Here is a 16,571-nt window from a genome sequence, read left to right on the forward strand (position 1 = left end):
TTTACGCGTGTGTTCTCATCATGGCCACTACCAGAAGTCGAGTTGGAGGATTTTGTGTAGATGTTGATTAAGATGATATGTTTGTTATATGTCTGTCAGTCATCTGAATATTTGGGGGCCAAGCAGCGAAGCTGCGAAGGCACCCATTGTGTTTCTACGTTTTCCTATTATTATTATTCCGTCATGGAAGTCTGTGGCAGCCCATAGAACCGTCTGGTAAAAAGTTGTAAAATTTGGCACACAAATTAGGCACAGTCCCATGATTAATTTCACCAAGTTTCAAGTCGGCACCTCGAGCACTCTAGTGCCACCAAAAGGCCAAAGTTGGACGTGCGTTCATGCAAGTAACTTTTGACCCGTTGGCCCGATTGTCAAATATGAGGTATCGTTGGAATCCTTAGATCAAGCCGAGTTCAACGCACCCTATGACATCATTTTCCGCCTTGGTGGATTTTCCGCCATATTAGATTTAATCAAAAACATCTAAAAGTTTTCACAGGTCACAAAGTTTGTCTGATTGACACCAAACTTGACACACATAATCTTCAGTCCAAGCCTCAAAGAAGTTATCCCTTTTTATCTTTAAAGCTAAAACCGTTCGCCCCTAACAGCCAATCAAAATTGTCGGCGAAGCCACCAAACAGGAAGTGAAGGGATATCTCAGCAATGCTTTCACGTATCAAAACCAAACCAAAGCTCAGGACCCAATTAGGAGGAGGCTCAAGAAATTTGGTACATTTTGACCACTGTGTGGCGCTATAATCACAGGAAGTAGGCTCATATCTCAGCAATGCTTACACATATCTAAACCAAACTTGGTACATGGACTTGAGACCCCATCCTGAGGATGCACAATACATTTGGAGTCTTTTGACCACTAGGGGACGCTATAATCACAGGAAGTAGGCTCATATCTCCGCAATGCTTTCATATATGGAAACCAAACTTGGTATATGGTCTTGGGACCCAATCATGAGGACACACAATACATTTGGTGATCTTCGACCACTAGGGGGGCGCTAGGGATACAGGAAATTAGCTCATATCTCAGTAATGCCTTTACGTATCAAAACCAAACTTGGTACATGGACTCGGGACCCGATCCTGAGGACGCACAATGCATTTGGTGTACTTTGATCACTAGGGGCACTATAATTAGGAAGACTTTCTCGTATTGACACCAAACTTGGTACGTTGATTCGTGAACACATCCTAAGGACCCACAATACATTTGGTGACATTTGACCACTAGGGGCGGTATGATTAGCACTTTCACCTATCGCAACCAAACTTAGTATGTGGACTTGGGACTTGGGAATTAATTTGGTGTGCTTTGACCACTAGGGGCGCTATATTTATTCCTTCACTGATTGAAACTGAACTTGGTATGTGGAGTCATGACCCCATATTAAGACTGCACAATTATTTTGGTGACCTTTGACCACTAGGGGTGCTATAATTATCAACACTTTCACCGATTTAAACCAAACTTGTTATGTGGTCTTAGGAGTACATCTTAAGGACACACAATAAATTCGGTGACCTTTGAATCCAGTCCAGTCCAATCCAATCCAATCCAATCCAATCTAACACAACACAGTCAAGTCCAGTCCAGTCCAATCCAATCTCCTGCTCAACTGCTTATCTGCTTGGCCCCCTCATTGCTGCTTGCAGCTATATTTGGGGGCCAAGCAGCGAAGCTGCGAAGGCACCCATTGTGTTTCTACCTTTTCTTATTGGGGGCCAAGCAGCGAAGCTGCGAAGGCACCCATTGTGTTTCTACTGTTTCTTATTATTATTCCTCTGCCATTGAAGTCTATGGCAGCCCATAGAACCGTCTGGTGAAAAGTTGTGAAATTTGGCACACTAATTAGGCAGTGCCCCATGATTAATTTCACCAAGTTTCAAGTCCGCACCCCGAGCGCTCTAGCGCCACCAACAGGCCAAAGTTGGACGTGCGTTCACGCACGTAACTTTTGACCTGTTGATCCGATTTTGAAAAATGAGGTACCGTTGGAATCCTTGGACCAAGCCGAGTTCAACGCACCCTATGACGTCATTTTCCGCCATGATGGATTTTCCGCCATTTTGGATTTCATCAAAATCACTTAAAACGTATCAGAGGTCACACATTTTGTCCGATCGACACCAAACTTCTCAGATATCATCTACAGACCATGCCTCATTAATGCATTGCTTTTTGTCTTCGGAACTAAAACCGTTCGCGCGTAACAGCCAATCGAAATTTGCAGCGAAGCCGCCAAACAGGAAGTGAGCTCATATCTCAGCAACCCATTGATCTATCATAACCAAACTAAGTCCATGGACTCAGGACCCAATCAGGCCTGTAGCAGCAGTTGTGCTTAGAATTAAAACCCACTAGTGGTGTCTGGTACTACTGTTGAAGGTCCTTAGGCCGACCCAAGCCAACTTGTGATGTCATCGTAATTGATTCGGCCGCCATATTGGATTTAATCAAAAACACGTACAAGTTTTCGCAGGTCACAAATTTCAGCGGATCCTCACCAAAATTGGCAGAGACCATCTACAGACCATGCCTTATCAGTGCATTGCTTTCTGGAACAATTGACAGAAGCATTCGGCTGTAACAGCCAATCGAAACTTGCGGCGAAGCCGCCAAACAGGAAGTGAGCTCATATCTCCGCAACCCTTGCATGTATCAAAGCCAAACTTGGTACATGGACTCAGGACCCAATCAGGGGGACGCTCAATGGCAGCCCATAGAACCGTCTGGTAAAAAGTTATACAATTTTGCACACTAATTGGGGACAGTCCAATAATTCATTTCACCAAGTTTCATGCCGGCACCTCAAGCGCTCTAGCGCCACCAACAGGCCAAAGTTGGACTTGTGTTCACGGACGTAACTTTTGACCTGTTGACCCGAATGGCAAAATGAGGTATCATTGGAATCCTTGGGCCAAGCCGAGTTCAACACACCCTATGACGTAAATTTTTGACCTCTGTGTTTAAATCACAGCAAGTGTGATCATATCTCAGTCAATCTTTTATTTTTGATGTGAAACTGATGACAGCAAGTTCCATCTAGTTCATTCTAATGTGTGCGTGCAAGGGTGGGACGGGGTGGGATGGGCAGGGGCGGTTGCGGCGGTGGGCTGGCTGGGGGAGGGGGCGGCGACACTCAGCCCTGGTTCAGCCCCACAAAATCAGTTATGTTTTGATGTGAAACTTGACCTTGTAACTCAGCCAATCTTGGGTTGTATGGCATGGAACTTGCTGTGACTGCTTAAGGCTATATGTCTGATGCAACGGCATTGACTTACATGGTTAATCTGGCCTGCTGAACTAACTGCTTGGCCCCCTCATTGCTGCTTGCAGCTATATTTATTATTACGCTTCCGCCAATGGAAGTCAATGGCAGCCCATAGAACCGTCTGGTGAAAAGTTGTGAAATTTGGCACACTGATTAGGGACAGTCCCATGATTAATGTCACCAAGTTTCATGATGGCACCTCAAGCACTCTAGCGCCACCAATAGGTCAAAATTGGACGTGCGTTCATGCACGTAACTTTTGACCCGTATGGCCGATTATCAAAAATGAAGTATCGTTGGAATCCTTGGACCAAGCCGAGTTCAACGCACCCTATGACGTCATTTTCCGCCATGATGGATTTTCCGCCATTTTGGATTTCATCAAAAACACTTAAAATGTATCAGGGGTCACATATTTTCTCTGATTCCCACCAAATTTGACACAGATCATCCTCAGACCAAGCCTCATTCAGCTCGTGCTTTTCGTCTTCGGAACTATTATCGTTCTCCCATAACAGCCTATCGAAATTTGCGGCAAAGCCGCCAAACAGGAAGTGAGCTCATATCTCAGCAACCCTTGCAGTTATCAAAACCAAACTTGGTAGGTAGACTTATGACCCCATTAGGAGAACACTTAAGAAATTTGGTGACCTTTGACCTCTAGGGGGCGCTGTAATTAAGAAACATGCTTTTTGGCCTGTAGCTGCAGTTGTGCTTAGAATTAAAACGCACTAGTGGTGTCTGGTAATACTGTTGGAGGTCCTTAGGCCGACCCAAGCCAACTTGTGATGTCATCGTAATTGATTCGGCCGCCATATTGGATTTAATCAAAAACACGTACAAGTTTTCGCAGGTCACAAATTTCATCTGTTCTTCACCAAAATTAGCAGAGACCATCTTCAGACCATGCCTGATGAGTGCATTGCTTTCTGGAACAATTGACAGAAGCATTGACCTGTACCAGCCAATCGAAATTTGCGGCGAAGCCGCCAAACAGGAAGTGATTTCATATCTCAGCAACGCTTTCATATATCAAAACCAAATTTAGTACATGTACCTCAGACCCCATCGGGAGGACGCTCAAGAAATTTGGTGACATTTGACCTCTAAGGGGCACCGTAATTGACAAAAATGCATTTTGGCCAGTAGTTGCTGATGCGCATTATTTTGCAATGGAAGTCAATGGCAGCCCATAGAACCGTCTGGTAAAAAGTTATAAAATTTTGCACACTAATTGGGGACAGTCCAATAATTCATTTCACCAAGTTTCATGCCGGCACCTCAAGCGCTCTAGCGCCACCAACAGGCCAAAGTTGGACTTGTGTTCACGGACGTAACTTTTGACCTGTTGACCCGAATGGCAAAATGAGGTATCTTTGGAATCCTTGGGCCAAGCTGAGTTCAACACACCCAATGACGTTAATTTTTGACCACTATGTTTAAATCACAGCAAGTGTGATCATATCTCAGTCAATCTTTTATTTTTGATGAGAAACTGATGACAGCAAGTTCCATCCAGTTCATTCTAATGCGTGCGTGCAAGAGTGGGGCGGGTGGGATGGGCAGGGGGCGGTTGTGGCGGTGGGCTGGCTGGGGGAGGGGGCGGCGACACTCAGCCCTGGTTCAGCTCCACAAAATCAGTTATGTTTTGATGTAAAACTTGACCTTGTAACTCAGCCAATCTTGAGTTGTTTGGCATGGAACTTTCTGTGACTGCTTAAGGCTATATGTCTGATGCAACGGCATTGACTTACATGGCAAATCTGGCCTGCTGAACTACCTGCTTGGCCCCCTCATTGCTGCTTGCAGCTATATTTTTAAATGTTTTTTTAAAATGCCCAAGCTATTGTTATTTTTTTTCTCAACATCAGGTTTAATTTACACTGAACAAATGCTATTAAATGAAACACTGATTCTCTAATTCTGTATATACACCACATCCTTTAAAATGTTTGGTAATAGACTTATTTAAAACATGCATAACTGCTCAAAATAAGTAAGGCAACTATATTACACGTGATTTTATCATGCAATATTAACCAGAAAAAAATCAGGGAAATTTCCTTGATTTATTTTGAATATGCTTAATTGCATTGAGATATTTTACACAATTTTTTTTTGTATACATAAATAATTTAAGTAAATTTCCATGATTTGTTAATGTCTATATTCTTAAAAATAATAGGGTTATATTTTTCATGTGTAATAAGTTGCCTCATTTTTTTTCATGCATTCCTACTGTGTCATTTTTTACAGTGTGCATGTAGATGTACTATATAGGCTACTAAATTTTTAGTTGACCAATGCACGAACAAAGCCAGGAAACGGACAAATATTATTAAGGCTTTGAATGTTTCCATCTGTGCACAGGGTGTCTGTAGATCGGTGTGCATAGCATTAATTTCTGCAGGCCTGTGGCCATGCATGCGCCCTTAAAATAGCATCTGAATTCGCGCCACTGACTTTAGACCAGGAGGTTCCTGTTCTGTGGTGGAATTGTAATATCAACAGGGAGCGTTTGTGCCGGAACACGCCCCCTCTTTTCGCTGAAACGCCCCCGTGGGCGCACATGTACCTGTGGAGGGAAAATTTCAATATGCGCTGACTGCAAAATAGGAAAGACAAAAGCGCGAGTATACAAAGTCAATTGCGCTGGTGTGCAAAATAGAGCCCATTGATAGTAAATTGAATATAACAATTCAACGTTTTAAAAGTATCGATTTAGAGTCCGTTCAGACTAAGCGTATTTTTCTCAGCTGCTGGCGTCCGTTTTACATTATAACCCTATGGAGTAGACCGTGTTTTCAAAAAAGTTGTCGGCTTCTTTTCTGCAGCTCAGAAGTTGAGAAATGTTCAACTTCTAGTGGAAAAACGGCATACGTCATGCTGTCTTTTTTACAGATGACCAATCACAAGCAGATTACCGAGACCTGTGGTTTCCCATGACAACCAAGTAAAAAATGAAGAAGGTGGCAGAACACCGGTCGAGAGACTCGTTTTAGTGTCTGAGCATAGGGGATTGTTTGACATGACTTCACAACTTTGCCATAACATACCAAAAGCAATAGCCAACGTGAGTTTTCTCTTCCACGAAATTTTGTACCCACACCTAACGTTATTCACTTTGTCTATCGCAAAAAGACGCTTCCGGCTGCTTTTTGGAACAATAGGATGGCAGCTTTTTTTTCAAACTGAAAAAGCGGTCTGCACAACTTCTTGTGTCAGAAAAAGAAGCATAGTCTGAACATACCCTTAGCATCGGTATCCGATAAAACCCAAATGACACCCAACCCTACAGAACAATGCCCTAGGCTATAACAATGACATCTTCAGGTACTAATACCCCCCAGTATTAGACGGTAACTTATAGTCCGGTGCGACTTATATATGTTTTTTCCTCTTCGTGAGGCATTTTTTGACTGATGCGACTTATACTCCGGAGCGACTAGTCCAGAAAATACGGTACTTAAAAAAATAGAAACTATCACCGCACAATGGTCTAATATTAGGAATTGGTTATCAGGAGCGTTTATTAGCTATATGCTCATAATAAACAATTCATAATACTAATAGACCAGTGTGCGTAGATTGTCTCTATTTTTTAAAGTCTGTTATTTCTGCGCATCACCAGCACCTGGGACCCAGAAAAGGCCAGAGCACAGGGATTTTATCCAATTAGTGTGTATGAATGTGTATGTTTATGGCATGTTTGATACTACTGCTTCTACACAAGACCTGTGCAGAAAGATGTAGTTGCTCACCTTGAACCTGTGTTTGGTACACCACAAAGAATTCCTCATTTCCACAGCTCTCAAAATCTTCCCCACTGCAGCGTTGCATACACAGGTCCTCATCCTCACGCTCATGAAGTGTGAACAGAGTAGTGCGGAAGCCACAATGACACTGCTGGCCTGACAGTGCAGCCAGAGGAAGCTCCTACATTAAAATTGCAGAAATAAAGGGGCAAATCAATTAGATACAGTGACAACTTGAGTAAAACTACAACACCACTAATCAAAGGTGCATGTCAATGCGGAGACTCTGAAATGGGTGAGGCCTAGTGAAGTGAATTTAAATAAACCAATCACATGCAACCATCATTCAATTCTGAATGCCAACATCCCTTTCCTTTATCATAAGAATGGAACTTTCTGCCATCCTATGTGAAAAGCTAAACAGGACAGTATAGCGAAAATACATAGGCGACAGATTATTAACATGTCATGGCATCACATCATTTTGCTGGTATATCTAGTTGGCTAATTTGTGATCGAGTGCCTTTTTGCATGTTCCAAATATATGAATGGATTATCACTTCATAAAAAACAGAACAACCTCGGAATGTATGGCAAAGCACCCAAACACAAAACAGGTGAACAGGTGGGTTCTAATCGTTAGCAAAGGATAGATGTGATCATTTATGTTTGGGTCTTTTTTGGGCCTGAAATCGCTGATACAACCTTTCATTTCTGGCTGATGATCCCAACAGGAAATTGCCAACTCAACCCCAATTTATACTATGTCTCCATCTGTAAGGTGGCACAATTTTGAAAAAGATGGTTGTGAGGAATTTAAAACTTTTTTGGCTAAAGTAGCTAGCCTGGCATGAACAATTGAAATGAATGGGGGCGGCACTTCCTCCCTCTCTCCAGTTCTATATAATACCTCCATGGTTTCACTCCATCTGTCAAACCATGGTTTCACTCCATCTGTTGGGTGAACACTTTTGAAAATCAAAAGTCCTTCTACCTGTAGTAACTTTTGCAACACATTATATCATGTACATTTTGTGAAGATCAGACAAAATTTGTGAGCTGTGAAAATTAAGTTTTGCTTTCACTAAAATCCAATATGGTGAAAAAACGACTTACACTGCTTCCGGTCGGACATTTTAGAGTAGCAAGCACACTAATAAGAATAACGCTTATGTGCCTGATTTAGCAAAGTACATTAATGATTACTATTACCTCACATCATGTAAAATAAAATTTTAACTTATTAACTTATTAACACACGCAGATGTCACAGTGTCATACCTTCTCTGTGCACATGTCAACACATTTATCCACAGACATATTTCTTATCAGTGCAGTGATGGGTAGAGCCAATGTGGCATTTTCTGGTTTGCGGTAACATCCTTTGAAGATGGCACTTCCATCTAAACACAACAAAAGATCATTGATTACAGATAACCCAGAACACATTCTAGATTGAATCAATTAATAAAATATTCCATAGGTAGAAAACACACCCACAAGAGACAACATCTCATAGACCTTATTAAATTCCAAACAATCAAAACCCAAGAGGCCAGCCCTAAAACTAGTTCCCTTGGTCACTTCTGAGATTCTGAGGTTTTTGAGAACATTTTCTAGATTAGGTCAAACAGAGCAGGCTTGGATGGGGCTGAGCAGTGACTTCCTGCCCATTGAGTAGAATCATTTGAAAATTGAAAATGTTCACAGATGCCTTAATTGTACATTATTTATTAGACAAAATTATACAATTGCATCTACACTGAAATTTTGGAGGATGTTGGAGTGCCCTAGTATAACTGATGGGTCACAACTTATACAGTGGGCATTGCTTTGATTTGGCCAGCTGGTTAACTGCTGAAATATTTGGTTAACTGCGAGTGAATCCCGTTTGCAGCCGTAGAAGAAACGCAGAACAAATGAAACATTCCGGTTTTCTCTGAGTGCAACGATGATAGACAGACATCATTTGGACAAAATATAGAGCATATTAACCTCCGTTGCTCAGCCAAATGCCTTCCTGTTACGTCCTGTTATCACGAAGTTACAGGCGATACACGATTTTTGATGGTCACAAGTTTACTTCATTAGCGTTTATTTTTTTGATTATTAAAGAGTGTTTTTCATTCGTGCTTATCCAGTAGAGCATTTAGTGCTCTCCCCAATCCCAGACGTTCACATTGCATGTTTGTTTGTAATGGATGCAACCGCAAGATACGTGCTCCGTTGCTCGAGCACCCACGGAAAATATCGAGCACCCACGTGTGCCAGCTTACAGTCCCGGCTAAATTAAATTAATGTAAAATGAATGTAAATTTAAAATCAAACATCGCAGTTGATGTTAAATTCAGCATCTCTCATAATGTGATTGGCTATGTTGCTGTCAATGACCTACTCCATATACTAACCACCAATGAGAGCGTCTCTCGTATGAAAATTCCTGACACTTCCCACCTGAAGAATTAACGCAAGGCCTTGTTGGGTCTTCAGCCCCGAATGTTTAAAATGTATATAGCCCTGAATATCATTTTAAAAGTAGTCTGACAAAGCTTATTGTTTTGTGACACAGCTAAACACTGGTACCTCATATAACGTCTATAACATAGCCTAGGTGGTCGCAACTCACAAAAGTAAAGCAGATAGAAAAAACACGCAAATCTAGCCTACAACACGCAGACAACTTCACGCGCAGGGGAGAGAGAGCGCGCGCACAGGTGTTTTATGATTGTTGGCTTCTGATGGTATTTTGCTAATTTACTGAAGAAAGACTTATGATTATGGATAGAAAGAACATTCTGAAAAGGAAAGGAGTAAGGCAATGATGAGCAATGCTATAGTGGAATACTCATGTTGCTGTATCAGCAGATGAGAAGGACCTGAGAGTGCCACTGACGACGTGACTGCCTCATAGCTGAGCTGAGCCCAGTGACTATGCTTTTGTGAGGAGGCACACCATTCATAGGCCTAAGAATATACCTGGCAGACCTTTACAAAAAAATATGATACCATACACGCCTTTTACACCAGTGTAGGATATGGCAAAGTTTGAGAACCACTGCCTCCACTTACTGTCGGGTAGTGCGCGCTTCTGGATGGATATATATAGTATATACATATATTGATATATATATATATATAAGTATATATACTCTTTTGATCCTGTGAGGGAAATTTGGTCTCTGCATTTATCCCAATCCGTGAATTAGTGAAACACACTCAGCACACAGTGAACATTGAGGTGAAGAACACACTAATCCCGGCGGAGTGAGCTGCCTGCATCAACAGTGGCACTCGGGGAGCAGTGAGGGGTTAGGTGCCTTGGTCAAGGGCACCTCAGCCGTTCCTACTGGTCGGGGTTCGAACCGGCAACCCTCCTGTTACAAGTCCTAAGTGCTAACCAGTAGGCCACGGCTATATCTCATTTTTTTTAACGGTGTGATGTCAACACGAAATATAATTTCTGTTTATGAAAAACAAAGGAAAGTGTTTTTTCTTTTAGTTTGACCAGTTCCGACAAAGCCGAAATTACTGCTTGACAGGGGGGATCCCAAGCAGCTTTTAGCCATAAGGCTACTTTGAGAACATTTCCTAATTCACCCGACACTGATATTCAAAATGTTGAAACTATTTCGGCATAGCCTATAAGCAGTTTAATTATGACCGCCGCGCAGCGAAGCGGCGGTCATATAGGTTTAGTCAGATTTTTTTTTTTTTTTCTTTTTCGCATGCCCAAATTTCCGTCAATGATTCCCGGGACACTGAAAGACCGGGGTACACGAAACTTGGTGGACATGTAACCCCACATGGATAGCATGGAACCATCGTTTTTCGTTTTGATCTGTAGCCCCCCCGCTGAATTGGACCCCCCGAAAGGAGGGTAGGGCAGACACAGTTTTCTGTGAATATCTCGAAAACCGTAGGGTTTAGGAGGACCATTTTTTTTTGTATGTTGATCTCAAGGGGCCATGTCAACCCATTCCATAACCACTCATTTCATGTATAGCGCCACCTAGTTAAACACAAAAAAGTAAAAATGAGGTGGTGTAATTGAAGGTATCTGTGACCTAATATAGTCAAAACTGCACGAAATTGGAAGTGTAGGATCATTATGACACCCTCTGTATGCACGCCAAGTTTTGTGGAATTCCGTTCATGGGGGGCCACACAATAAATTAATTTATGTTATTATACACCAACTGGCCTGTAGGTGGCCGGAGACAGTTTTCTGTGAATATCTCGAGAACCGTAGGGCCTAGGAGGTCCACCTTTTTTTTTGTATGTTGGTCTTAAGGGGGCATGTCAACCCATCCCATTACCACTTATTTCATGTATAGCGCCACCTAGTTAAAAATTAAAAAGCAAACAATTAGGTGTTTTCATCACAATATCTCTGGCTGACAAGGTCAAAACTGCACGAAATTAAAAGTGTAGGATCATTATGACACCCTCCGAATGCATGCCAAGTTTTGTGTACTTTCGGTCAATGGGGGCCCTACAATAAAATAACTTATGTGTACATTTAGTGACGTACACCAACAAGGATTCCCGGGACACTGAAAGACCGGGGTACACAAAACTTGGTGGGCATGTACCCCCACATGGATAGCATGGAACCATCATTTTTCGTTTTGATCTGCAGCCCCCCCGCTGGACTGGACCCCCCGAAAGGAGGGTAGGGCAGACACAGTTCTCTGTGGGCAGACACAGTTCTCTTTTATGGTATGTTGGTCTCAAGGGCCCACATCAACCTGGCTCATAATCACTCATTTGTGATTTGCACACCCCCCCCGGTAAAAAATGAAAATGCAATATTATTCTGCTTTAATCGCCCCTATCTTCAGTTAAGATGTTCAGAACTGCACCAAATTTTATGTGTATGATTGACCTGGCATTCTCTGGGGGTATGCCAAGTTTCGTAGAATTTCATCCATGGGGGGGTCTAAAAAAATTAGGTTATGTGTACATTTAGTGACTGTACACTCATTGGCCTGTAAATGGCGGTGCACACATATAAACATGCACACACACAGGCACCCACATACTATCGGTATTAGAACGGCCGATACATAATTACAAATTCAGTAGGATCAAAAGAAAGCCAAAATAAATATTCATCATCATCATCATGGCTGCATTTTCAGTATTGGCGATAAGTAGTCGTTTGTCCACTAGATGGCGCATCGTTGCAGTGAGACGTAATTTTGTTGGAAGTTAAAAGTGGGTTGGGGAAAAACAATGGACACTTCCTACAAGGACTGTAATTTACCGCAGCGAACATCTAATAAGGACAGGACGATGTTCACATGAAGTGTAATTCCCATTTCTTCTTGAAGCCGAAATAAATCTGAGGATGTTTATCGGACATGCTTGGTTTTTACTGCAGGTACGTTAATCTTGTGATATCAATAAGGACCTAGGTAATGTTACCGTTAGCGTTGGTTGAGTGATGGAGGCCCATTTGATTGATTGCATTTGTAGAAAACTATAAATGCGGTTATACCAAGCAAATTGATAGCAGCACTGTTTGTATCTTTCGACTGTCATTTATTGCACGTGCTACAAAATCATTCTGTGCAATGGAAGATTTACCAACGTTACACCGGTCTGATACAGTAGTGAGTGAGTATAGTGAGAAACGTAATTTCGATCTCTTTGTATGTCTGGAACATGTGAAGAAATTGACAATAAAGCTGACTTTGACTTTTGACTTTGATACAGTTTTGCCTATACATGCGTGAGACTGAGACGCCTGTTTATTTTGTTTTAAGTGCGTGCAGGGTGTGAGAGGGGAATCGATGTGCTTTGATTCCAGCTTGGTAGTTGTAGTCTGTGAAATTAAAAAGCACGTGTGTGTGAAGTATCCAAACAATGACACCTTCATTTCATTATGGCTGCTTTTAGCAACACACCTTAAGCTACTGTGTAGTGGGTCCCATTTAGAAGTGGCTACTTCATTCGCGCTTTCCTTGACTCATGGAGCTGCGTGAATGTTATTACAACTTTTCGCCACGATATGGCAGTTTAAGTCCGCTTGATACTGTAAGTCGTAAGCCATTGGTTTCCAAAGGAGATTTTATTTGTGTCGCCAGCATAGCCTATTGACAATTTATGTTGTAAATAGGCCTACCTTATAATCCTACCTGTAGCTTAGGGAAGCTAACAGCTTTCTATTAGGATCTAGTTTGTTAGTTACAGTTTTGTCATAACTCTAATGCATTTTTGCATTTAGAATAGCCAGAGCGTGTATATCTCAATCTGAAAATTAAACAATATCGGGTGCCTATGGACTAGGCTGGGTGAACCCAGCCTGATCTGCCCGCTATTTATTTTTTGATTTCTTAAAAGATTGAGCTTGGTCTGATGAAAGCCAGATTAGCCATGGACCTCAGTTACACAATGCAAGGGAACATGAATCAGCCTATATTTGCACAAACAATAACGGACAGAAGCTCTTCAACTTTGGCCCGTTAAAATGTGTATGAACAGTCTAGCGACGCATTTCATCAAGGCCCATTTGGACATGTCAGTTATTTGCACCACTGGTTAGATGTAAAACAGCATTTCGTTTCAGACTACTGTTACTTAATTTGTGCATTAACAATAACGTTTCAGACTACTGTTACTTAATTTGTGCATTGACAATAAAGTATTACATGAACTAAAGATGACTAAAATCTTATGTAGAAGAAGAAACATTCACAAAAAATCCATCCATCCAAAAATGACCTTTGTTTTTGATAGCTGTTGAAAACGGCATGGAACTGACAGAGATGTTTTTGTTTATAAATACATAAAAAATAAATAAATAAATAACATTATGCTGATACCTTTTGCTTTTCCCAAATACAATGTAGCCTACAGGTGTAAGTGACCTTTCATCAATCCAGTTGCAATGGATGAACTGTGATGAACTGCCCTACTTGTGATTGTTTAGAGATTTTAAAGGTTTTATAACAATGCTACATCTTCTTTGGCTATTCTACAATCTATTCACCTTTTCATCACCAGTAGGCTACTTTCTGTGCAGCCGCACACACACACTCAGGCATGCCAAACAAGCATACACAAAAGTTTCAAGAGTGGGGGATGGAGTAAAATATGGAGACAAATTGAAGTGTGATTTATTTTCGCGGAATGGATGTACAGGACTGAGCGGCGGTCATATTTTGTACCGCTATGCGGTACATCTAGTTAAATGTAATGTTAGTTGTAAACAAAGGGGCTACTTGGTGAGGCTTGGCCTCACAGATGCGCTCGTGCCTTAAATGGCAAGACATATCTTCACGATATAGGCCTATTAACTGACCACCCGATTCACGTTGGCTGGGGGGCAGGGGGGGCCATCAGACATTTTGTTCCCGGGGGTCTATGAATTGTTAATCCGGTCCTGCCCCCAACGAACGCAACTTTCCACCTCTGAGACAGCTTAAGAAGTTGAGAGGACTCCTAACTTACTAAGACCTACTTACTGTAGGCTGCGCAAACCACAGGCCTTTATTTTGGGCAAGCCTGCATTCGAGGCAGGCCTTCTGTTGAAGAATTTTATATAAATCCTGCGCTAATAGTAATCCTCATACCCCCCGCTACCACAGCTGTGGATAGTGTGGCATGCTCACACGTTATGTCTCCTTCTTGCAAACTTGACTAGGCCTATAGCCCAACCATTTACGTCTTCAAAAAATAACAACTTGCCAGATATGCCTTCATATCTTTGGGCTTCATTCAGCATTTTGTTCTTCCACTGGAAATTACTTTTCTACATTTGCTGCCTGCTGCATCCTTTCTGCTTGTATTGTTTAGAAAACGTTTGACGTCTTAAATGAATGCATTAAACATTGTTTGCTGGTAACCCACCACAAATAGCCTACAGATTCTTGCGTGCGTACATTCTCTATTCTCTCCAAAATGTGCCCGTTCTATAGGCTGGCCAAGTGCGTAATTCTGCGGCATAAAGCAGATGTATTTGTTTATTGTACAGAAAAATAAAAATAATCTGTCAAGCAGTCAATTGACTACATTGCAGTCAATAAGTAGGGCAAATTAATATCCGAAACCAAAACGGGTCATAGTTGTCTAAGCCTCTGCTGTGAGGTCAAACCCATGAACAAAGACGCATTGATATCTGCAATAGAGTTTTTTTGGGGAAACAAACTCACAGCCGAACGTTGCAATAAATACATAGACCATCTGGACAAAGTCATCAACAGAGTCATAGCACTGAAGGGAGAGGCAACTGGCATGTGATCTCCCCACGGGCCAGTACAAGTTTTCTCCTGTGCCTACGATATTTAATCCGGTGTTTTGTCAAGTTGCAAAATGCTATTCGTTTTAACAAATTTTTATGATAGTATGAAGCACTTTTTGTATAGGCTACTATCTTAATTGCTTTATACTCAATACTTAACCAATGGCTATTGCATCTGTCTATTGCAAGTGAGAATGTCTCAGGTGATCTACTGTATAGGCTTCATAAAATTTGCAGATTGCTTATGGCCTACAAGTTGATCTGGGGTGCGTTTCCCGTACAACTACGGAGGTTAGCTTTTTACTAACGTGGTACAATGCATCGCTCAACTAACCAACATGTAAGTTACGACTGTTTCCCAATACTGTCGTACTTACATAGTATTTTGTAAGTTTGGATCATGATAGTTTCCAAACTTCAGTAGTCTGGACTAAGGTGGTTAATGACGTTTAGTAGCACGTGAACGGGCACACCTGCACATAACAGAGACTTAATGATGGACTACCTTAGTTTAATCCGTGAAATCTGTTTTTCTCAGGGTCATTAAGTTAATTCATTGGTTCATATAGACTGACCTTGTAAATGAACCACTGCTTTGAATTAACGTTTAACACATGTCATTTAAATGTGCTGGTGAAACAGTTGTGTACTCTATTGTTATTTATCCCCTATTCACCCATACACGCCGTCAATTCCGTGGTGCATTGCGTTAAGGCCGGCTGATGACAGCTGCCGTTGCACAGCAGTTATCAGTCCCCTGTCCAAGAGTTTGAATCTGGGTTAAGATTTTGACAACAATATTCACATCGTTGTTTACCTAAGTTTAGGCCTATCTTTTGTGCAGATCATATTATCAAAATCAGAATCAGCTTTCTTGGCCTGGTTTGCGTAAACTAACAAGGAATCCCCCCCCCCCTCCATGAAAATCATAGGCTACATATTCTCAACTGACTCGTCAAAAAGTGCGCACCTTATTATTATCTGCAGGTGTGTGACTTTGAATTACGTGCACGTGGCTGCAAATTGACTTTTAATTTATGTATTTTCTGCCTTGGGCATTTTAAAATATGAATGTATGGTGGTTAGAAGAGTAAATATCAATTAGAAACCTAAATATATTTATAATTATTAATTTGCAAACAAATAACTGGCGTCAGTGACGTCTTTGACATGAAGATCCCCGGAACTATGCTTCTACTATCATTCTAGCACAGGTCGAGAGGTGTAGTTGTAACTACACAACTTTACGATAGTGGTTGCGAACGTTTGTTGCTACTA

General features: G+C 41.6%; 1 protein-coding gene across 9 annotated transcripts in view; it reads right to left on the minus strand.

The window, feature by feature from the left end:
* LOC121715455 (WSC domain-containing protein 2-like) overlaps positions 1-16,571 on the minus strand; it is a 189,310-nt gene that overhangs the window by 25,891 nt on the left and 146,848 nt on the right. For all 9 annotated transcript variants that reach the window (XM_042101216.1, XM_042101223.1, XM_042101221.1 and 6 more), the window contains 2 exons: positions 8,330-8,451; positions 7,055-7,229 (listed from right to left, as the gene is read on the minus strand). In XM_042101216.1, the coding sequence (XP_041957150.1) occupies positions 7,055-7,229; positions 8,330-8,451 (297 nt within the window). The remainder of the gene's footprint in view (positions 1-7,054; positions 7,230-8,329; positions 8,452-16,571) is intronic.

The sequence above is a fragment of the Alosa sapidissima genome, chromosome 8 (genome assembly GCF_018492685.1).
Source record: "Alosa sapidissima isolate fAloSap1 chromosome 8, fAloSap1.pri, whole genome shotgun sequence".
In the NCBI taxonomy this organism is placed as follows: domain Eukaryota; kingdom Metazoa; phylum Chordata; class Actinopteri; order Clupeiformes; family Clupeidae; genus Alosa; species Alosa sapidissima.